Consider the following 24744-nt stretch of genomic DNA (forward strand, 5'->3'; position numbering starts at 1 on the left):
CTCTGTGGGGCCTCCTTTCACACATTCCTGTACCCCAGCACTTCCTGCAAATGGAATTGAGCACTGCAGCCTTCAAGAGACTGAAGTTCAACTTCTTTTGCCAAAAATACCTATGGGTTACACATTGTTGTATGCTTTCTATGCCTGACAGCTAAGGACAAACAATGCGGTTGCCCACTTGAGTGATTCTATGATTCATCAGAGGGCTTAGGAGGTAATAGCCTGAAGTTCATCAACAGCATTTGTCTAATGGTTTCTTCCATGCTTGATTGTTGCCCACATCAGCAATATATCTTTAGGGGCTGAAAAATGGCAATTTTCTAGTTCTATTAGTACTTCTGCATTTATTAGCTACACTCCTGTAAAGAATCTTCCTTTATTGAATAGAGCTTTAGGGTTACCCTGAAGTATGATTTGTACAGAAATAGTATGTGTCTAATTACTTTCTTAATTGCAAAATTTAGAATAAGGAGCTGGAGCCCTGCTTCCTTTCCAATGGCAAAGGAATTTACATGTACGTTTTCTTCATTAAATGTACCTTCAAGGATTGTTTTCTCACTTCTAGAAGTTTCAAACTCATCTGGCAGAAGTATAGACCTGGTTCTATGGAGCTCGGAGGAAAGGAACGGCCTAACCTGTCATAATAGACTCATGGAGGCTGCGCGGAGGACAAGGTGCTTAGGCTGAGGCTTAGGGCTGGAATCCAGTTACCCCGTTTTTGCTGGGGGTGGATGTGGGTCAGGGAGACTCAATCCACTCTACCCTGTCATTGCATTAAAATGCAGAGAAGGGGGGCACCCTCTCTGTCTCACCCTATCTTGCTTTGCTTGCTGCCGGGAACTGGGTTGGTGCTGGTGTTCTAGAGGGGCCAGGTGGCTGGTCCAGAGAGCTTCCAGCAGGAAATGGTGGAACACAAGAGAGGTAGTAGAGCTTGCTCAGCATTGTCTTTGGGGCATCCCACCCCCATTTATACATGAATATCATCTTTTAGTCTCTGTAGTAGGAGAAGAGGAAGCAAAGGAACCCTTCTGAGGAGCTCCATCGGATCAGTCTGGGCAGGGTGCCCAGGTTCCTGTAGTGCCTGGGCTCTCGTCTGGCCACCACGGCACAGCTAGCCTTGGACTCTGCTAGCTTTGGACTCCAAAGCAGTCCTCAGTGCCTCTGGATAAGAACTTGGGGAAGTTGCTCTTTTGGACCCAGGACCTTCACTGCTGCTGAAGGTCTGCTGTGCTGAGCATCTCACTGGACAGAAGCCAGCCCCTCAGGAAGGCCACCCCTGACCAGAGGATTAGGCATTTCTGCTCCATGCCCAGTATCTAAAGATGCAGAAGTGTTTCATTTGTCTTAGAAAGGGAAAAAAAACCAACAACTTGCTCTGGTGAAAGTGAGACCATCATTAAAGCCATTTCTGTCAATACACAGTTGTGGTGTCAATTTATGGTAAGATCTAACCCAGCTAATGTCCTCTCGTTCCCTCACAATAGCATACAGGGCCTGGACCAGGGCTTATGCAGTAGTATGAGCTTCTGTGAACATTACCCATATCTGGTGCTAAAACGTTCTCTTGGAAAGTGTGAAAAAAATCTGACTGTACTCAGTTGAGCAGTATACCAACAGGGAATATTTTGTTTCTTTTAAAGAAAAACAAAAGCAACATGATCACGAACTTAATTAAAGTTGTTTGTAATGATTTAATTAGATTTATAACACTGTGCATATTCATTCTGGCCAGGGACCTCTCTGTCTTCTAAAGGAATGGCTGGCAGAGATCTCATGTGCTTTGCAGTTTTACCTAATCCTTAATTTCATCTCCTGATGAAGTGAGGATGAACATAATCGTGTTCAGGTAATTGCTTTATCAAATGGTTTAATTGTGCATTCAGGAGAACTGACAACAAGGAGGTTATTCTTCCTAATGTGTTTTTAACAAAAGCTCCAACTAATTACATGGCATTCTACTTGGCATTTGAGAAGAAATGAAAACTTATTCTTCAAATCTTGGTTAAATGTATGTTTGCATATAGAACACAGAAATCAGTAGTAAAATAATTAGTTGAATTGCTTCCTTCTGCTGTAACTTCCTAGCTAATCCGCAGGTTGAAGTAGTCTGTGTAAATTCTGTGGACACATTTTCACCATGGATGGTGTCTGAACATCTGTGCTTTCTGAAAATGTCACAATAACCATTTTGCCTGAAAGTTTATTCTTGGGAGCCAAAAAGACTGTGTTATCTTGGCATGCTCCAACGAGAAATAAATGTTTAATAGAACTGGGGACAGATGTGCCCCATGATCAGAAGGAAGTATTACAACATTAGGTTAAAAGGTTTAAAAGAACTCGGAATTAAAATGATGCTGAGTCTACTTCAGTTTAGATGAACTTTCTCTTTAACTAGGTAGCTAATATGTCTAGTATGGATTTGTCAATGTCCTCCTATGCCTGGCATTCCTAGAAACATGGTATGCCTTAATACACTCCTGCAGGCTCAAGCTAGCATCCTTTACCTGGAGCCTTTAATGAGGCTAATACACTTGATACTTTAAAAGGTGATTATGTAGAGCAAAACTTTTAAAATTTTACTCAGTCCAGAAAATATTCTTTCCCTCCCTCTTCTTCTGGAAAAAGTACTACCTTTGATCATAAAAAAGGGTAAGGCTGAAGAGAGTCACGGGACCATAGTATTTGATTAAGGGTTGGACACATGATTCAAAAAGAGACAACTGGAACCCTGCTCTGGGAATGAAACATAGACACTGGTAAACTTCTTTGGAGTTTTTAGGCTGGGAACAAATGACTGGGGCTATCAAAATCCATATTCTCTGCTAAGGGGAGAAAGCCCCTTTGCAGAAGGAAGCTAAGCAGAGACAGACAGAGAGAGACAGAAGGAAATGGAATATTGTCTGTGCTGAATTTCTCCTTCTTCCTCTAAGGTCTGCCTAACCCTGCACTTTCTAGCCTTGTGTATCAGTAAATCTTCATGTTGGGATTAAACTAAATTTGAGTTATGTTTCTGTCACTTGAAATCAAAAGCATCCTAATGATACAGCTAGGATTTTGCTCTACTTTTCAGCCAGCTTTGCACTCACGGAAATAAAGACTTGATTCGAGAGTCAAAGCAGGTTTCAAATATCTGCTCTGCTTCTTACAAACTGTACTGACCTTGGAAAAGTACTGTAGTTTCAGTTTTCACATCTCTAATTTGGGACTAATAGTACTACCGACATCATAGGTTTATTGTAAAAATTAAATGGTATAATAGAGGAAATAAAATGTTACGGCACTTAGCACATATGTCCCAGTTCTTAATATGTGTTCAGTAACTAAGTACTGTTTTGTTATTATTATTTATAACTATGGCAGAGATTGCCAGATAATTGTACTATCTACTTTATCCTTCCTTTAATAATATAACACTCAAATTTTAGCTGGATATATAGCCACCCAGAACAAAAACTGCATTTCCCAGCCTCCCCTGTAGGTTGGTGCGGCTTTGTGATTAAGTTGTGTCGACAGGAGGTGAGACGTTGAGACAGGGACCATAGATGTAGTCAGAGTAGGGTGAGGGCCTCCGGAGGGGGCAAGGTGGGATATCTGCAGTCAGAGCAATGTAACTCCATGCAAGGAAACCCCCCCTGCTAAAACTCTATGTTAAACATTGAGCTCTAGAATCATTCTTCAGTGAGATCAGTTAATGTTCCCCAGATAAAGAAGAGTAGCACATGTTTTATTATGCTAATCATTTGTAACCATGTGTAAGATTCACTTCAGCATGCTAAAAGGCCCAGGCCTATGTGCTGTCTTCCCTCCTTCAGATCTGACGAGGTAATTCTGCAAACTGAGCAACTAACTTAGCATGCAGACCCAGCTGTAGACGGCATGGTAAAAGGCAGGAAGAATTCCATCTTAAAGATAAGATTGCATTCTAACACCCAGGAAGTTCAAGAGGCAAGATTCTTTAGCAAGTAGACAAATACCTCAGCCCACCTTGGGGGCTGGGCAGGCAGCCTTTTGATGTGCTCCTGACCCAGGCGCCGATGTCCCAGAGAGAAATCAAGGCAGGAAATTCCTTATGTTAAGTTAATTTTTAATATTCAGAGACCACTTAACAAGTCCCCACCCCTAAGTTTTTCATGTTCTCGAAAAATCCTCAACTGCCTATAAAACCCCCTAGACAACGCACCACTACGGACTCTCTTGTCCCCTCCTGGCGGGAGCCTGGAGCTCTGTCCTTTCACTTTATCTCTAAATAAAAGCCTGTACCTTGCTCTCCTACCTTGACTGTTTGTGAAGCTCAACGTGCCAGTGATGACTTCTGGATTGAGCCTACTTTCTTCCGGCTGGGGCACAGCCATCATCTTGGACCCAGATGCCAAAGCTCAACAGTTTCCAAAGGCTAAGAAGACAGAACAAGCTGCAAGGACCCTGGTCACTGACAGCCTGGAGGCAGTTTATCAGCCCTGGGCTGCTTATCTTGGCAGTGTTTACATGAGAGAAGTAAGACCTTATCCTGTTTAAGCCTCTGTGTCATTTGGGTTTTTGTCATCATCGCAGCCCGAACCTGCATCCTAATTGATATCCAATTCATATTTGAAATGTTATTCATAGTTGCTCCCTCCAAACCCTGTGCAGGAGAGAAGGGCATGATCACCAAGCTAGGGCAAGAACTCTAAGCTACTCCTGGAGGGTTTTCGCACTACGAATGCCAGCTCTCATGACCAAATGATATCTGGCTGCCCCAGACTGAGGAAGGGCGTCCGAGGAAAGAGGGCCCGAGGGAGGGAAAAGGCAGAGCGGGGGCATCTGCCATTAGGGATTTGTCCCCAGATCTCAATCTGTTTAATATATAAAACAAAATTGCTCACAGCTGGCTAGATGCAGCTGGGTATTAGTCCGAAGTCACAACACCTCTTTTGTTGGCTTTTTCTAAGCAAAAGAAAATCAAAATAATAAAATCTACTGCCTGACCCCCTCACAGACCATGGGTGCCCATGTGGTCTATGGACACACGACTCCTCTCTCCTGATGAGAAGGGTGAGGCTTTTTACTACGGCTTCTCCCTCCCTCCCCAGGGCTGTGCAGATGGGAGCAGCCACTGGCTGGCCTAATTGCTGCCATTCCTCTTATTCTTTGTGCCACTGCAACTGCCTCTGTGCTCCAGTCTCCTGACGCACAAAATGTGCAACGCAAGCCTTCCACATTTCATTTCCAATCATTTTGTGTTCTGCTTAGTCAGAAGTAAGGCCCTCACCAATGAGCCATTTGCCGGTGAAGACAATTCTTACCCAGCAGGTTCTATGGAGGCGGGGCGATCCAAAAATATTCCTGGAACTACTGACTCCCTCAATTCTACCGCACAGCAAAGAAGAGCAGCCATGTATAAAACGTCCCTTGACTGCTGTGGTCACAGGGCCATAAAAGTCTGGAGAGGTTGGGAAGACATACTGAGCTCGCTGCTTCCTTGAGGAGTCTTACAATCCACACCCTCCATCGCTGTAACCTTCACAACAGCCTGTTCACGGGAAATGCGGCCAAAAGAACCCATTTACCAAGAACTTCAAACATGACCTTTGCTTGGTAGCAATTGTTGGAAACTATTAAGATGACTGAAAATAATATAATCTGCCAAGACAATATGTTGAAAGAAATGCCAGCCCTGTAAGCAAGCTCCCTCCCTCCCCCTCCTTCCTATGTGCACACTCAGAATGGAAGAGAAACAGTTCCCTCCACAGCACCTCTTCACTCTGCATCTCTCTTCTGCATCTAGACATAAATGAGCCATTTGCTAATTGTTTAACAGTGATTAAGGAAGTTAATGTTTGGGGGAGGGGGTGAGAGCAGACGGGTGTTTGCCTGCTTGTTTTCCAATTATCCACAGCCAAGCTGACACCAGACAACACTGGGTTGGTTCTCCGGGGCTCCCTGCTGCACCCAGAGAGCGACGCAGAGGCCAAGCTCCCAGCTGCGTCGGGCCGGGAAACCAGCAGCCCAGCCCTGAATGTGCTCTTGGGTCAGGTGGGTGCAGATTGAGAGAAGTCAGCACAGCCCTGTCCAAAGAGGCTCAGCCCCAGAGACCTTTGGGGCCAAGGCCCGGAACAGTGGGCACCACCTCCCCTCTGAGCTTCCAGCACCCCAGCGCCGCCTGGGGAGGAAAGCTGAGACTGCGCACGTGAAGCCGGCTGGCCAGATTCTAGTCGGTAGCAGTGCTCCCCTTCTCATGGGCAAAAATCTCAAGTTGGCAGCCAGGATCCGGATAAGCTTCCCTCTTTCCATGTGTGTAACAGGAGTAAAAGGAAATGGGTTCCCAGCTGGGCCAGCTGAGACCACGGAAGCTGTTGGCAGGATTTGCAAGTCCCTCCCTGATTAGGATGGTGAAGAAGTCCTTTTACTGAGCTCAGAGCTGAAGTGACTTTCTGTATTTGAGTTCAAAGTCACCAAGGCCAACTATGACTTCCTGGATGCCCCTTTAGACTTTTTTATGTCCATCTCGGCAGCTATTATAGAAATCCAGACCCCAGTCACACTAGCAGGCTGCTCTCAGTCACCGTGCCTCCAGTCCTGCCCCCAACCATTCCCATCCTACAGCCAGCATAAACAAGCCTTAATAGGATCGTCAGTGCTTTTAGGGCAAGGCCCAGGCCCCACCCATGGTGTCCAAGACCTGGCAAATGTGGCCCCTGATTACTCTCCTAGCCACATTTCGGTAGCTAGTTAACCCCCTGTCTCTAATCCACATGTGATCCAGCCATGCAGACGCCATCACCAGTTCCTTCAAGGGGCCGTGCTCCCCTTCACCTCATTGATCCCCTTTGCCCTCTATTGGCATGAGCTGACTGTTTCTCTGGCTGGCTCCTTCCAGCCTTACGATCTTGACGGAACCATCCCTTCTGCTGTGAAGACTGCTCGCTGCTCCGAACTAGAGAGGTGGCCCTGCCCCGTGTCCCGCAGGACCCAGAGTGTCCTTTATCTGAACATGGGCTCAAATGAAAGGAGATTGCTTTTCAATTTGTCTGCCTTTTGTGCAACTTAAAAGTCGCACAAGAACTGGGACTTTCGCTGTTTTGTCCTTTGCCATGTCCCCGTATTTAGCATAATGCATGCCCCAGAGTAGGAAAGAACTCAATATGTATTTATTGAATTTCTGGACTTCGGTTTTCCCGGTGAGAAGAATGCGACATGGAGGGTAATTAAACCTGCTGCACTATAGGCCCTCCGTTTGTCTATTCTCAGTGGTGGTCTTTTATTCCTTATCTTTTATGGGTTATGCTTTATAGAGTCTGAATAAACATTTTTTTTTTTTTTTTTTGCTATGTAACATCTCATATCCCTTCATCTCAAGACTTCGTGCATTCTTGTTCACTTTATCTTTGATTCTGGGGGAATTGCTGAGCTCTGAGTGATGGCCCTGATGCCAGGCCCCTGGAATAGCCCTGCTACAGACAGAGGCTCCTAACGCACCCCTCCAGCCCCAGGAACCTCTGACCATTCAGGGCCTAGACGCAGAAGGAAAGCCCGTGTGATGTGACCTGAAGACAAATGCGGCATGAAGGACAGAGCTGGTGCTCAGGTTCCTCCTCCTCTTCCTCCTCCTCCTCTTCATCCTGCCTGCACTCTCCACAGCCCTATGATCCAAATGTGAAAGGGTAAATAATTCCATCGGTTTGTTAAGAGTTAGCTCATTCACTCTTAATTGACTCTCCACTGGTGGTCCTCCAACAGCTTTGTGTCTAAGACTAAAATGTCCTCTTAAATCTCAATAAACAGGAGGCCATGTATTCGGGGGCAATAATCAGAACACTCCAGTAGTAAACCCAGCCAGACTGAAATTCGCCCCTTGGAAGGAGGTGTCATTCAGTGCCACAGGGGTATAGAGTTGACCTCAGCTTCAGAGGTCTTGAGCAGCCAACACATGGCTTCTGAGTCACACCTGATTCATTTCTTCAGGAAAAAGAGAATGCCAACTTTGTAGGAGTTCACATAAGACAGAAAACTTGCAGATTAAATGCCAAAAACCGATACCCCCATCATTTTCCATGGCTATGCTGCCCTTTCCCTCCCCCGACCCCCGACCCTCCCCCCCCCCGACCCCTTCATTTTAACTTCAAGCAGCAGTGGGTGATCACAGACATGCAGGCAGGCAGTCACGGGTGTCAAACCACTGCCCTGAACTCTCGGGGCCTCTGTATGCCCTGTATGAAGAATGAGGAGAAGAATACTACAGGTTCTCATGAGACTGCTTTAGCCCTTTCCTTTTGCTCAAGGAAAAGACAGTAGAGCAGGCTGGTGCCAGAGTTCAAGAATACCAGAGGAACAGCAGGCTGAGGCTGGCGGAGGCTTTGAGGGCTCTGCCCGGCTGCATCTGGACACCACTCCACTTTTGAAGAACCAGGAGTCATTGCAAAAGAGTCTTTCAAATCCTGATCCTGCCTCTTAGACAAGCTATTTATCAGTGCCCAGAAGCAGGACACCCTCTCTAACACCAGAGGGCAATGTTCTGCCCGGACTGCAGTGGGGCCTAGACCAACAAGCACTTCCAGACACTCCCTGGGCCACTGACAGCACTGCAACCTCATCTGACAGGTTCCCACTGCTCCTTGCAGCTCGGGGGTCATGGGAGGCTGGCATTTTAAGCTCCTGCAAATGAGAGATTGAGGCAAATGTGCAGGTTTCTGCCAGAGTTTGATGTGCAACACGCCACCTGCCCAGACAGTACTGATCAACCACTTTATGGCTCATCTCCAATCTCAGGCTGGAGATTTGGTTCCCTCCAGAGCTGGAGGGGAAAAACTGAGCAGTGCAAACTGCATTTCACAAAAAGAATCATTGCAGAGCACCTCTAACTCTCTGCTAGAGCCCCAGGCTGGGTGTTTAGCTAAGCCACTTGGCCCAGGGTGGGGAGGGCTGATTTTTCTCAACCACCAAGCTCTCTGCAACCCATTCACTCACATCCCAGCTGGGTTGCACAGACCAGAATCTTGCCATTCCTTCTCAGCCACAGTCCTTGGTGGGTCCTCTCGTGCCATGAAAATGACTAAGTGCCCGCTATGCCCTGTGTCTTCTGCCTGGTTGGAGGTGGTGTGACAGGCATTATCTCTGCTAATGGATCTCACAGTCTTAAGGCAGACACAGACAAGAGGGCAGTTACAGTAACAAGTGTCCCACAGGGTGGCACGGCCTGCCTATCAGCTCCCCTTCCAGCTTTGGTTAGATGTTTCCTCTCAGACCATTCTCCCATCCTTCCTGACGCCCTCATCTCATGGGCCTCTCCGCTCACCATTACAGCCGTACGGGCAATCCTCTTAGTTCTTCTAAGACAGCATCCTGCCTTAGAGCCTTGGCCCATGCTATTTCTCTGTCTAGAACATTCTACCCTCCTCTCTCCATTTAAAGGATGAGATAGGAAGGCAGCAGGGCATAGCTCCTGCCCAGTTAAAGTACAGTGTGGGCCCTGGAAAAGGACAAAGTCTTACAAAACAGGGTGCTTGAGACTGAAACAATGTAACAATGTATTCCCCATCCGGACCCAGTATAGAACAGCTCATTGCTCATAGTCATGTAGGCCCATTAGTTTACAATAGGGCATCTGGGAAACCTTCACAGAGACAGGTTAAAATATAACTAGCATTCTGGCTGAATCTATAGAAAACTCCCACTGCAACAAGCATAAACCCTAGACACCCAGACCCCACTTGGCAGCCGTGCCCCTCTCTGCACCCACGGGGAGTTCCATACTTTCTCTTATCCTGAATAAAGCTCTCTCTCTCTCTCTCTCTGTAACTGAATAAAAACTCTTTGTCAATCTGCCTTGTCCATTCACGACGTTCAGTCTTCAACTCCGCAAACGAGAACCCCAGCTTCAAGGACACGTCCTCAGAAAGGCCTTCCCTCAGGAGCCGTCCCTTATAAAGTAGGCCTCTCTCACTCCTATTTCCTCTGTTAACTCTTACCAAATTTGAAATTACGCACTTATTCGTGTGGTTACTTATTTACCTCTGTCTCCCCTGCCAGATGTGACCTCCAAGTGAGCAGGAACGGTCTCTCTCTTGTTTCCCGCTGTCGCTCGCCATGCCCTGCACCAGGCCTAGAGCAGTTCCAAATGTTCAATAAATAGTGGCTGAACAAATGGATGACGGTGCTCTCTATAGTAAGTGCCTGTGGAGTGGGGAGGTGACAGACCCTGGAGGGCTTTGTTACCAACAATAACGCCTCTGAGTTTAGTTTTAGCAGCACAAAGGAAGTCATCCGAGCATTTAAGAGGGAAAGACACCCAAACAGACTGCAATTACAGAATCATCCCTCCTTCTTTCATCATGTGGAAATGGACTTTGGGAGTCTGGGAAGGACAGACTGAAAGTAAAGAGATCTATTAGCAGGTGCCTGTAAAAACTGCAGTCCTTCCTATTCAAAGTGTGGTCAGCAGCATGGATGTCACCTGAAAACTGTTAGAAATGCAGAACCTCAGGCCCCATGTGAGAGCAGCTATATAAAAATCTGTATTTAATAGGGTCTCAGGTGAAATTCATACACCTAGACACTGGGCTTCAGGTGAAAGGTAATGATGGCCTGACTGCCTTGGGGTGGGGGGGTAGGGAATAGAACTGATGCATCAATGTCCCCTATAAACCCACTATTCCAGATGTGTGCAGAGTATCAGAAGCAAGCCCCATTCCTGCAAATTATGTCCAACTGTGATTCCACCAGGAGTTAGGGGGAGTGTTAGGGGGGGAAGGGTGGGTGCCCCAGGCTGAGTTGGGCTGGGCCATTTAAGCCAGCAGAGTAGAACTGGCTGTGACCTTGGGCAGAGAAGCTGCAGCTCACAGGGCAGGCCTGAAGTCGGCGAGGTAAGGATTACTGACTCTGGCCATGGAAAGGGCCACCTTTTGAATCTCTACTCTATTCTAAGTTTCCCCAGTGCCTGGCACATAAGACAGGTCCAAATGATCCTTGTTAAAAAACAAAGGAAATATCAAGCAGTGATTACTGAGGTCCTAAAGCAGACTACCTGGGTCTGGGAACAAGCTAGATGTACCTCTGGCTTGCTGTTTTGTTAAATATATATACCCTGTGGTTAGAAAAATGTGAAAATCTGAGAAGATAAAACTTTACTTTCAGTGAATGGCAATATATGATTGTCTGCAGTGTGGAACCAGAGGGCAGCAGGCAGGGAGGGGCCTCCCAGGCCCTGGACTTGCCGTGCTGTAAAGGGCCCGACGGCCAGGGGACGACAGAGAGCAGGGGCTGCCAGCTGGGCATGCCCGTGCGGGAGGCCCAGGGAGGTGGGGCAGCAGGAAGGCCCAAGCCCAACAACCGCATGGCAGCGTGGCAGCAGTGACCGGGGTGTCACCAGTAGCACCTCTCTTGAATCACAGACTCCATTCTGCAACGGAAGCTTCCACAGAAAAACACGAAGAGAGACGGCAGCCAGGCAGCTCTGGCTGGAGGAGTGGGGAGGGTCAGAGCGCCACCCCCTGCCTCCCACCATGTCCTACAGAAAAGTCCTGAGACCCCCACACACCGGTTCCTCCACACCTAGCAGAGGGTGGGCACTAAGGGGGTGCTGACTTTTATTTGTGTAAGGCAACACATCAGTAAACTCTTTTCACTACTGTGGTTTCTTTCTTTAATGCATTGTCCCAGTGAGATGTGCCCCTTCCCTAAAACAGATGGACAACCTGATCCCTGGAGACTATGTGGACTTCCAGGCACAAACCATCACTCCTTCCTGTGTCCCGAGGACCCCTGACTCTCTGCTGATAAGTCCTATTGCTGCACCCCATGAAATGCCTGTCCTCTGTGAAACTCCTCATCCCTCCAATGAGAAAAAATAGACCCACTTTATCCCTCGTCTCATTTTCAATGAAACCACTGTCTTTTTGTTGGTTTGAGTTAAAATGACCTGTCACCATATTAGCACCCCCTTCCTTAGACTACAAGCCCTGGAGGCCCCCTGGAAAAGGAAGAGGAGCCCCTGTAGCCCGGGGGCCTGGCGCAGCACTGGATGCCACCCAGGGTAAATGCGTGCCAGCAGCATACTCCTCCCTTCTGCTGTGCTGCCCATAGGCAGCATCCTGGGCCTCCCTCATGTCTTTACTCCCCATCAGCTGAGCTGCATGGCTTGTGTCTTTGGAACAGCTTGCCACCTCACCTTCTCCAGGAAGCCTGTCTAGATTGACTGCAGGATCACCCACCACCCTCAGAATCATCCCCGCGCCTTAGCCCCTGACCACTCCAGTTACACAGGGGGGTAACATTTTTATCTTGTCTCTTTGGCCAGAAACTCTGTTCATGTGGCAGCTCTTCAAGGGCAAGGCCCAAAGCCCCTGAGACTCACAGGCCCAGCTGTGGCCCAGAGACTTGTCAGAACAAGCAGACGTGGAGCACTCCCGATGACAACTGGGGCGACTGACCTTGGATGTGTAGGTGTGGCCATCAGAGCCGCAGACCATGGGCGACTGTGCCGCGGGGCAGGGCTTGCACTTGACCAGATTTGAAGGGCCGACCCAGTGTTTGTGGCCCACGGTCCCCTTCTTCTGCCTAAGAACAGAAAGAGAGGGAATAGGTTAACTGCAACTCCAGTCCCCACGTGCCTTTCCTGCCAGTTACCCGGAGAAAAGCCAAATAACTCAACACAAGGACTGGTCAAACAGCTGGGCGCATCCTGAAGGCCTGGCCAGTGCTGTTTGTTCCAACTCGCCGGCAGAGCGGATGATTCTGTTCCAAAGCCCAGGCTCAACCCACCAGATGGATGAGGAAAACATGTGGCCATTAAGAATGTTGTAAAACATTACTTACTGACATGAAAAAGCATTCACAATACATTAAAAAAATCAGTGGCGGGGTGGCTCCCTCAGCTCACGCAGCCCCCCGTACAGGGTGGGGCGCATCCAGGTACAGGCGCCCAGAAACTGTGCCCAGAAACTGTACCCCTGGGCCTCACGCTCCTCCAGGGCTGACGGGCAGCACTCCCAATGGGCTGACACACAAACAACTCGGCGAGCATTTAGACAGAAACACACCTCCAAACACAACCAAATGACTTTATCGCAGCTGTGGAAAACAATCTCTGGATATATTTTAAAGCAATTTCAGCCCAGCTTCCAATCTGCTATTCAACAGAGGCTCGGAGGTGAGTCACTCTCTGCTGCTAAAACCATCAGAATTCCGTTCCTGCCTCCCAGCTCCAGGTCCCCCATCCTAACCTTTGTCATAATGATGAATGGTACGACTAGGATAGCTTATGTCCACAGAAGAAACCCCATCCCCTACCACAAACCACTGAGAAAAAGGCCTGCACTTAAGGCCACCGTTCCTCTCTGAGTCACCGCTCTCCCAGCAAAGCGCCGGGAGTGACTCTTGGCTATGGGGCTGAGCTCCAGGCCGACCACAGGAGTCTCAGGGCTGCCCATCAGCCCGGTGATTATGGGCCCCTGCAGTGATTTGCATGGACAGCCCTGGGTGGTGGCTATTGTGTGGGCTCTGGAGTCAGAAAACACAAGCTCAGATCTTAGCTCTGCCACTTACTCACTGGGTGGTTTTAGTAGAATATTTAACCCTGTAAACCTCAGTTTCTTTATCTGTAAAATGGGGGGAAACAATCTACTTCAAGCAGATGGTATGAGGATTAAAGGAGTTGATGTACATACTCAGTACAATGCTGGAAAATAGAAAATAATAAAAATGGTAGCTGTTGTTATAATTATTAGTTTCCCCAATAACAGATTGGGGGATAGAGGATGAGATTACTGTTGCCACAGAAAGGTGACTTAAACACAAGGCCCTAGGTTTGGGGTTGCATTTTCATTCCCAGGAATAATTCATGGGGCCACAAGAAGGAAATCTTTTCTCCCAGGCACGGCATCCATCTCCAGTCCTCGGGCATTCAGATTCAGCCTCCCAGGTAACCTGCTTTCTTCCAAAGGAAAGAGAGTGAGTGGGGAAGAGCATCGGCCAACTTTGTTCTTATTCTGCCTCAGACTTGCCCTAGCGGTCTGGGGGGGCAGCAAGAGAAGGAAACCTCTGTGGTTGACATCACAGAGCACGACCATGTACCCAGGGCACGACCCTTGGGGATCGGGGACCCAGGCTGGATGGGGCATTGCCTGAACCTGTCTGACCAATGACCTAGAAAAGGCAGTCCAGTGAGGGCCCTCTGAGATCATCTAGTCCAGCTCACTCATTCTGCTAGTGGGAAAGACAGAATCCCCAATCAGGAAGAGCCCTGCCCACACTCATGAAGATGGCTGGTGGCCCATGGTGATGTTCACACAGCTGCAGAGGGCCCAGGGGTAAATCTCCCCTCTCCAGCCCACCGCAGGCCCACCTAGATCACGAGCCGGAAAATTCTCTGGGAACAGCTACGTGTTTGTCTTCTCTCCCATGCCTCCCTGCTTCCCCAGCAGCTGCTCACCTTGTCTTTGCCCCTCGGTCTGGGGTAAAAATGTCTCAGGTATGCTTCTAAATCACGTGGATACAAGGTCTCCTATTATCCCTTGCCAAACACACTTTATTCTTTCAAGGTTTGTTCTGACTACTGAAAAAGGGCTGGGGGGTGATGGGGTTCCAAGCAGCAGACAAGCAAGCTGTCAGCACGGTGTTAATCTTAACATGATCCCTTCGGCAGAGCACCACACATTAATCATCATTCGCTCAGCAGATTGTCTGACACTGCAAATGAATCAGCAAATGCAGGCAGCAGCTCTGGTGCCTGCAAGCCCTCTCCTGGGTCAGTCCCCAGTATGCGTCCCCACAGCTGCAGTGACTCTTGTTATGCGTTCCCAGAAAGGAGCCATAGAGTCCAAAGAGTGGGCAGTTTTGCTGGAGCAGATGTAGCCATATGCAGTGATGCCCAGAGGAAATAAGCCTGAAGGGGCTTCCATAAACGCCAAGGACAGAGATGGGAACACTGAGCCGATGGTTTTGAGGAAAAGATGAAACCAGCTATTCATCACCAGTTAATGACAGGTCATCCCTGTCTCTGGACCTGAACCTCACCATTAAATTAAATTCATTAAGGGGAGACAAAGAGACGAGGACAGCTGGTGCTTAACAGAGGGCCTCGTGCATCACAGACGCTCAATATATCCCTGTTGGGTGGTGGGGGTGCTGCTTGTGTGCAGACCACAGCAGTGGCTGCTCAGCAGTTAATCACAACATCACAGACTCAATCAAACTAATCTTGTCCATCAACTTTATATTGTAAATGAGGAACTGAAGACAGAGGGGAAATGACTGGCCCAGTGTCACACAGAAATTTGGCAAAACTACTTCATTTGTATCTGTTGGATTGAAGTTATCCTGGAAATGACTCTGCTGCCCTGGGACCATTTTAATTCCCTATTTTGGCATTTGTATTTTCAACATCAGGGCTCAGCTTTATGAATAAAACCCTTCCAGAACATTGTCTCCGGCTCTCCACTGGCAGAGGAGCAAGCTCAGCGCACCCACTGTCAGGTGCTCATGGACTGTCCCAGGGAAAACCATGTCTGATCTTCCCTAAGATGCCTTCAGGACTAGAGGTAAAGGTCAAGCCATCCTGAATTTTCCCTTTTCTAATGAACCAAGCAAACCTATTTTTGAAGGGCACACCCAGGTGTTCGTTACATTATGGACCCTCCTGAAGATGGTCCCCAAACCTGTGGTCTCTGTTCAGAGGCCAAATTATGCAAAGTCATGTGCAAGTATATGTGAGCCCAAGAGGCAGATGTCCCTGGTTACTGTGTGTACATTTCAATCCCCACAATTCAGTGCAAACCATAAAAAACAGTAGAGGCAGAGGACTAAGTTTTTTGACTCTTAAGATATTTTACTTCTTGAGTCAGAGAAGAATGAAATCTGATGAAGGTGTCTTGATGGGACTGTGTGATATAATGAGTTATAAGAAATACATATTTGGTCATATATGACAAAATACATATTTTCCAGGTGTATCTGGTCTTCATCCACAGTTCCTGAAAACACTGCACAGTCTTAAAGGTGAAATGGGTGTTTCATCATGTTAATGAGAGTCTTTCAGACGCCCACCCAAGGGCAGGGGCTGGAGGCTGAATCAGCCAATGGCCAATAATTCAGTCAGTCATGACTATGCAATGAAGCCCTCACAAAACCAGTGAGAAGAGCTCTCCTCTCTCTCTGGGCTCTGCTCTGCTGGCTTGGATCCTGCTTTCTGGTCAGAGAGAGCATCTGTGCTTGGGGAACCAGAACGCCTCCATGTGCCACCAAGCCAGGCCTCCATGAAGACAGAAGCTCCTGTACTTAGAACCTTGCCCTGTGTCTCTCTTCATCTAGCTGTTAACTTGTATCTGTTATTAAATTGGTAAAGGTAAGTGTTTTCCTAAGTCCTGTGAGCCCCTCTAGCAAATTAATGGAACCTAAGGAGGAGGTAGTTGGAACCTCCAATCTGCAGCCAGTAGGTCAGAAGCACAGGGAACTGCCCAGGGCTTGCAACTAGCATCTGGAGTTGGGGGTGGAGGGCAGTCTTGTAGGGCGGAGCCCTTAACCTGGGAATCCGGGGCCGGGCGGAGAGCATCAGAATTGAGTTGGGTTCTCAGACACCCCGCTGGCGTTCGAGAATTGCTTCGCATTAGTTTGTGTGGGAAACCCCCTGCCACATATGTAGACACATTGGAATCGGGTCTGAGAACCCGAATGGAGTTACACTACTATTACTGCTGTGCATAATATTGTTACTGTTGTACATACGTGTTGGGAAAACATACAGCATTGCATTTGGTGTCGGAGGAGTGGGAATAATAACAGGCTGCTATTCCCAATGTCACCAACACTCATCACCTGGGGTGCCACAGGCGGTGTAAGCCTGGGAGGCAGGTCCTGCCAGGCTTTCCATTGGCCGTGAAGCCCTCCCTCCACCCCAAGCCTGGCTGCTGACAGCACCACACAGAAACTCCCAACCTACAGCCATTTCTCATTCTCTTTTGCTCAAATGCTTATTCTCAATATTTTTTGTCAAAGTTTTCCAAAATTCCCAGCATTTATGATTTGAAGCAGTGATGATACTTAAGTACAAATCTGATGATGTGACTCCCAAGCATAAAACCTCCATCTTCTCCCCACCTCTTAGGACATAGTCTGAACTGCTTGTTTTGGTGTTAAACCGACCGAGCCCCTCCCCACAGGGTTGCTCTCTCCTCTGCTCCCCTCTCCCAGGCACATATGCACATGCACACACTGACCAGCGCCACCACGTATTTCTGCTCAGCCACCCTGTGCTGCTTCCCAGAGCCCACCAAGGATCTCTGTGCCTTCGTGCCATATCATGGGGGATTTTTCCTCGACCTGGCACACCTCATTCCCTTCCACATTTCTTCCCTCCATCCTCTTCTCCATTCTGCCTCATGACGCTGTCTTCAAGGCTCAGCTCAAAAATTCCGTCCCCTTTCCATTGGCCATGAAGCCCTCACACCACCCCAAGCCTGGCTGCTGACAGCGCCACACAGAAACTCCCAACCTACAGCCATTTCTCATTCTCTTTTGCTCAAATGCTTATTCTCAATCTTTTTTGTTAAAGTTTTCCAAAATTCCCAGCATTTATGATTTGAAGCAGTGATGATGCTTAAGTACAAATCTGATGATGTGCCATGTACACATCTCTTATATGTGCAATGTCAAAAATAGGTTAATGATGCAGTGGGGGCTGCTAAGAGTATATACAGAATCGGTGTACCTATAAGAGCATCTATAGACTCCTGGCGTCCCTGCACTCCCACACCACCATGGTCCAGTGCTTATTTCTGGTCAGACTCCTGACTGCTGTCCAAGCAAGCATCTGGGTTTGACTTGACCAAATGTTAAGAGGCTACTATTATCCTGATTGTGCATGGGGTACCCAGGCTACACGCCTGGGAGCCCATCCTTGACACCTCCCTTTCCTTCCCTCACCACTCCCCGTGTCAGTCAGCCCTATCGATTCTATCTGCAGGCAGCCATGTCAGCCACGTGCATGTCTCTAAGCCACGTCAGCCATGTACACATCTCTTATATGTGCAATGCAAATTCAAGTCTATATGACTTGGCAAATGCTTTCTATCTGCATAGCCCATCTCTGCCCCTTATTCAAGCTTCATGTCAATTGCCTCCCATGAAATCTCTCCCAGCATGAGCCCTACTCCAAGTAGAATTAACTGCACATTATTTGTTTAACATTACACCTTGTTCAGACCCAACTGCGACTTTCACTCGAACACAAAGCAGCTCTTCGTGTGTCTGTCTTCCTCAGTATCCTGTGTGCTGCTCAAGGGTAGTGACTGGTCTTTCTCATTTGGGTGCTCCTGGTGCTTGGAAACATGGTTGACCCGCAACACATGGGTTTGTTCAGTGAAGTAACTGCATTTATTCGTTTGGACCTTTATAACTTCCTCCTTTAATTTCTGGAAATTATTAGCACTAACTAGAAGACCAAAACAGCAGTGTTGTTTTAGGCAATGAGAATTCAACAGACTTAGAAATCCTAATTCAGACTTGAAAAAACAACAATTAGCAAACATTTCTAAAGACAACTGGGAAGTAGGTGGCAGGAACTGTCCTGTGCATCTGAGGGCTGAAGAATCATCTTATATTCCACAAGTCAGATGGTGTCAAAGCTGGGAGAGGACTTCCAATGCAGTGGGTCCACATTCCCAACAGATACTAATTTTTAGGATTCAGGAATGAGAAACCGGAATTTTCAGGAATTCTCAAGAATCGCTGAAATAGTAAGTTTTTCTTATATCTTCACAAAATTTTATTTGTTTCTTTTTTGACAAATGGGCAATATTAATTTAGTATTATTTATAAAGAAACATAGCCTAAAGTGAAAACTCAAACACTAGACATCCTCAGCAAACGTAACTGGGTAGTACTCAAATAATGCGACATTTGGACCTTCTAGCAAGGTAACAGCACTGCACAGCATTACATCTTGATACACTCAATTTAAAGACTGACGTTGTTCCCAAACAATTCTTTGGAACACCACTCAGAGGATTTCTGCAAAGTATACTATGAAAATGAAAGTATTAATTTTCATCTTATTTACGAGAGCAGCTCACCCTCGGTAGCAGCCTGGACTATGAACACACTCCTGTAAGATACCAACAGCTCCAAGCAAAACTGAGCAGACCACGACTGCTCAGGCCAAGGTGCTCTCGCCCAGCTTTCTGGAAATGTCAGCCTTAACCTTCAGGCTCACACGTCGGCATTTCCTGCCTTTGCTTTCCATTGGCTCTGCCTTTCCTCACGTAGACATCCCTACCCTCACCATTCAAACCTGGTCCCATACCCTGCCACTTCCCCGCGGCTGGCACTGAGGCAGTGTTTGATGACATCAGTTGTGACCCACTATTTCACTTGGCCACAGGCAGAGGAGGGCCACAGTCAGGGCCCACAGCAACACAGAGGCAGGACAGAGTTGCAGGGCAGTTTTTTCAGCAATAAATATGTGAGCAGGTGTAAATTTCCTGACATCAATCTCAAAGGATGAAATTCAACAATCTGTGTCAAAAATAGGTTAATGATGCAGTAGGGGATGCTAAGAGTATATACAGAATTGGTGTACCTATAAGAGTATCTATAGAATTTTTTCCTCTCAGTTACTGAAGAAGGGCCCTTCATTTCATTCAGCATACTGTGCATTTGAGCAAGTTTGCACAACTTCAGATAGAGCTGGTGAAAGTGGAAAGCAATGCCAGATAATAAATAATAGCAGCAGCATTTCAGTTGTTTTGCATGACTCCCACCTGCCAGCATAAAGGTCCTGAACACGCCTCCCTGATCCCCCTCACACACAACAGCGCTCTGAAGGTAGATGCTCTCATCACCCCCACCTTACAGGAGGGGAAAACACAGTCCTACATTCCCAGTCCCGGTCACAGGACCTTCTCTGTGGACCTCCTCAATGGCAGACCCGCCAGCTCAGAGGCGTGCAGGGCCCACCCGAGAGTGATCCCTTCCCAGTCATCACCGCATTTGTTTGCTGGCAGCCAGCATTACATGCATTTTACTCTCATGTTAATATCAAACTGCCCACTCCAAAACAAGATTGAATTTGTTTGCAAAATCAGAACTAATTGCTTCTAAAACAAGGATGGAAGATATTACAGACAGTTGACATGGTGGCTATTTTGAACCAGAGACAAAATAATGAATGCTAATTGAAATGATAAACATGTTAACCATTGAAATAATCTGTCATGTAAAACAATGCTGTAATTCCTCCATTGTTAGGGGTATTTGAGTCATTATACTAAGTCATAGAATTACACAGGAAGAGCATAATGGCCTGTGTCACTGACAAAAACTGCTTTGATGAGAGAGACAGGCTCCCACACGAGACATTCTCCTCCCTGGTGTCCATGGGCTCCTGAGCCCCCTTCCTTTTTACAGTGAAGAAGGTCCCAGACACAAGATCCTGTCCAAAGAGAGTCTAATTTTCCTAAGAAGCAGATGTGTATTAGAGATAACTATTGTGTGCCTCGGAGTACCCTAAGTGCCCCTGGGAACTCGGATGGCACAAAGATGGGCTGAAATCTAAAAGGGAAATCTGTATTAAGAATAAAGCAGTTTACCATGTATTGAGGATGTATTACTCTTCTGGCAATATCACTGATACCACCACCAGTAATGACCAACATGTTATGAGCTCTCACAACGTTGCAGGCCTTGTTGTGAGCCCTTTATCCAAACTGCCCTATTCACTCCACCCAACAGCCCCAGTAGCAGAAAGTTATGGCAGAACATGGCGGGCTGCATTGGCCAGTGAGCTGGGGAGACTTCATGGGCAGGGCAGGGCAGAGCTGCGGGGTGGGGCCCCGCCACTGGGGAGAGCAGCAATCCCCGGGGCCAGCTCGCCTGCCAACCACAGAAGAGCCAGCGCTTTGCATGGCTTCACCCCATCTGACTTGACCCAGGTAAGGAGGCTGAGGCTTGTGACGCCTTCCAGAGGGAGGCTCAAATGCATCAGAAGGGACAGGCAGGCCCTGGAGCAGCAGAGGGCTGTCAGTCCCCAGGCATGCTGCCAGACCATCACCAAGCCAGGTTTCTAAAGCACCTTCAAACCCGTGGGAAAAGTGCATAAAATTTTAGAGCAGAATCAGGGTCTCCAAAAAGATATGTGCCTGGCATGGATGCAATTCCAAAAGCATGCCCGTTTTCCTGGGTGCGTGTGGATGTCAGCCTCTGAACTATGGCTCATTTCCAGTGGAGTCTCCAACGCCTTTCACCCAAGCTACTCAATGGCCAGGAAAGCTGGGAAGCATCTTCTCTTCCTCCATGAGAAGATTCAAAAGCCAGGACAGAGTTTCCAAGAACACTGTAGGTGCTTGTGTAAATGAACTGAAAATAAGAAGGCACATGCTACCCCTGACTCGGACGGAACACAGCCTCAGTGAGGTGGGACTGAAAATACGAGAAAGGGAATGTCTGCCCGGTTACTCTCTGCGTCTACCATTTGACCGTGTATTACTTGCAACTATGTACTAGTGGTCGAGTTTGTTTCAAATTTTAAAAGAAATGCCTTTTCCGAATTTTTTAAAGAAATGCATGTTGCTGAAACCACACCTGTCTGCCAGGCCTCCATTTCTCCAGTAGTATTTGAAGAAGCTAAGGTAGTTGAAACAGAAGAACTATCTCCCAGGTACTGAAAGGAGGGCTGGGAAAAAGGGAGCTCAGCTAGTAAAAGCCCCCTGACCAGTTCTCAAAGATCTCTATGAAGAAGATCAAGGGGACAGATCCCCACATATGAACTAAATTTCCATATAACTAAATTTTGAATCTCTGTTTAAGCAAAGCTAGCAAAACCGAAGGTGTAAATGTTCCAAATGCAGAGAGGAATCTAGAATTAGTCTTAATTTTTTCAATAAACACTTACTATACACCTACTATGTGCTGGAAATAGGCAAAGAGTTCCTTGCTGGCATTGGGTTAAATGCACATCCTATAACATATATGCAACAATTATGATTAAGCATAATGCCATTTCATTATTCTGAATGGCTGAATGTATTTGGGGTAGGTGTTACCTTAACTGTATTTATTCTTATTCACATATCTTATTCACACCTTCATAGACACTGAGGTTTCTCACAGACTGCTAACTTGTCCAAGAAAATCCCTACCCGGCGAGAAATCTGCTGTTTGTTTCAGGAATCCTCCCAAGCCATTCTCCATTTAAGGATGCCAGAAGCAATTTGTGTGGCCAGTGGGCAAAGGACATGAAGGAAAAGAATTCGCCAGATCACAAACCCAGATCGCTGGTGTTTCTCACATTTCTGGACATTACCTGCTTGAATCAAGTGTCCTTATACTTGAAATCAACTATATATATCCAGGGATCTAGTCAAACCTCCTTCTAGCCTAAACTCACAGTGCCCTGTATGTTTTCTCACCAGATCATGAATATTAGCAGGCTGATGCAATCATGTAAATTCTGCTAACTGGTTGGAGACTGTGGGTACAGTCACCCTCCATTAAGAGAGTGACAGAGTACAGCCCTGGCACCAAGGGCCTTTGTGAAGCAGAGAGAGTGGGGTTTTAATTTCAAGTGTAGCTTCCTGAATGAGCATGGCCACCGGGAGACCCACACACAAAAGCAGTTTACACACGTAGGCACGCATACACACACACTCAAATAAATAGGCCCCGGCTAGAATCCTGCTTTCTTAAGGAAAAGTGCCAAGCCAGCCAGTGTAACAGCAAGGTGTTAGGGAAACGGAAGTGAAGAGTTGAGCTTCCTTTATTCACTTAGGATAACAGATAGTGGTGTTCTGTATTTTTGAAATCCATTTCTTCCTAAAAGGGAGCAGAAAGGAAATTGCCATATTACTCACTGACTTTCGCCATCCCCATTTTATTTCTTGTTTTGTTGCTCCTCCTAGTTAGCTGGGCTGAGAAAGGGAGGTCCCTTTCTAGCTCTGAGACCTTAGAGGAAATCTTTAGCGATGGACACGCTAATTGGAGAAAAATCAAATGATAAGCAAGCAGGCCCAGGGCAGAGAATTTCATTTGGCCTCCCTCCCTGAGCATTTATAATTCTGACTATTCGCAGGAGGGGTCAGAAGAACAGAGGGTTTGCTGACACAGCTTCCGGCTAACTGTTGGTAAGCCCAGGTGTGCACACGAGGGTGAGTGCAAGCACATGCAGCTCCACTTTCAGCTCTGCTGCACTAATCGACTTAGGAGACATTCGCTTGTGTTCCTGGGGAGCAATTAATTATTATGGGACATACATGCGAGAGAAAAAGACCTGCGTCTGTTGGCTAGTCACCAGCAGCAAAGCCCCTGTTGCAGGAAGGCTGTGTGAGATCTGCCACAGGAAGAGCCAGTTAGCAAAGTGAAGCAGGAGCAGGCAGGTGGTGTGGGGTGCGGCGGGTGGGGGGGGGCACTGCTATTTTCAGGACAGGCCCAGAGACAGGTGGAGGCTGATAGAGACATGCATCCGAGGAGCTGAACACCTTCATGGACAAACTGTCCAACTGGGTCGTGTGCCAAAAGTGCTGTGAAAGGCAGCTACAGCCACACCAGCATCACGACCGCCTCTGCTCTGGAAGCCTTCGTCGCAGTCAGGGGCACAGAGAGAAGCGGAGTCCTGACAAGCTCCTGCTCGCCTCGGCGGCCTTCATGGGCAGGGCACTTTCTGGGTGGGTGGCCAGGAGCTAGGGCTGACTCCATCAGCCTTGCATTTTCTCCAGCACTTTATCTTCTCCTGCCAGTACCCTCCCCCTTTCCCCAGGACCAGCTCCAGAGCCACTCCCCTCCGAGGATGTCTCAGTCCCCTGCCTCCGAGTACATCTGCCCGTTGTTCCCAGTCCTCGTACGTGTCCCAGGGCTCTTGTATCACGAGCCACTTTGGGGTATGTCAGCGAGGTACCCAGCAGCTCCCATGTAGAGACAAGGTGCTCAGGAATGTACTGGCACAGGGAATGGTAAGCAGCAGCTCCGACGCTACCCCCGAGAGGACTGGACCAAGGTGCAGGGGTGACCAACAGAAAACCTTTGACTCGGTGTAATGAGGATACCTCACACGGCGAATGAGAGCTGTCCAAACATGGGGTCCATCTCAGGTTCGGGGGGGAGGCTCCCCAAACTGCAGGCATTCAAGAAGAGGTCCCTTAGAGGGAGGGGATTATATGAAAGGCATACTATGATCAGTGTAAGCTTTCTTCCATGGATGGACATGAGGAATCTGTTTCCACGTCTCTACTACTGTAATCAAGTGTACTGATCACCCTTGGATATAAATCTTTATGTGTATCTCTACATACTTCCATGAGATAGGTTCTCCGAAATGGAATCATAGTGTCGATAAAGCCAAAATGCCCACCAGAAATGTTGTAACCAACTTACACTCCCATCCCACAGGCCCCTGCAGTGAGCATCACCCCCTTATGCCTACCCTCCGCTCTGCAGATATCTGCCTGGTATTGCTCTGAAGCAAAGCACCTGGATACACCACCAAAGGTTCATAAGTAATGGAGCTATTAAGACCAACAAACCACCTTCACCCCAGAACACAGGTGAAAAAAAATTGCACATGGAGAAACTGCTTAAGCTGGACAGTGGGGAGATTATCAGGAAATCAAATGTCACCTCAGCATGTGCCAGTTTGCAAGTCTATCGTGAGCACACACAGGAGAGACACAGCTGTGGGCCCAAGCCCCCTCTCAGGGGCAGGTTGCTCATCAGCCAGCAGCCCTGCCCCAGGCTTCTCCCCAGGACAGAGAAGGTGGCCACGAGGAGGCTGCCTGCTGCCTTCCCAGG

The 24744-nt window shown here is 47.7% G+C and overlaps 1 protein-coding gene across 1 annotated transcript in view; it reads right to left on the reverse strand.

Annotated features, from left to right (window-relative positions):
• SPOCK1 (SPARC (osteonectin), cwcv and kazal like domains proteoglycan 1) overlaps positions 1 to 24744 on the reverse strand; it is a 508761-nt gene that overhangs the window by 119858 nt on the left and 364159 nt on the right. The window contains exon 5 of the mRNA XM_036897747.2: positions 12405 to 12531. Coding sequence (XP_036753642.1) covers positions 12405 to 12531 — 127 coding nt within the window. The remainder of the gene's footprint in view (positions 1 to 12404; positions 12532 to 24744) is intronic.

Source organism: Manis pentadactyla, chromosome 13, assembly GCF_030020395.1.
Source record: "Manis pentadactyla isolate mManPen7 chromosome 13, mManPen7.hap1, whole genome shotgun sequence".
Taxonomy (NCBI): Eukaryota; Metazoa; Chordata; class Mammalia; order Pholidota; family Manidae; genus Manis; species Manis pentadactyla.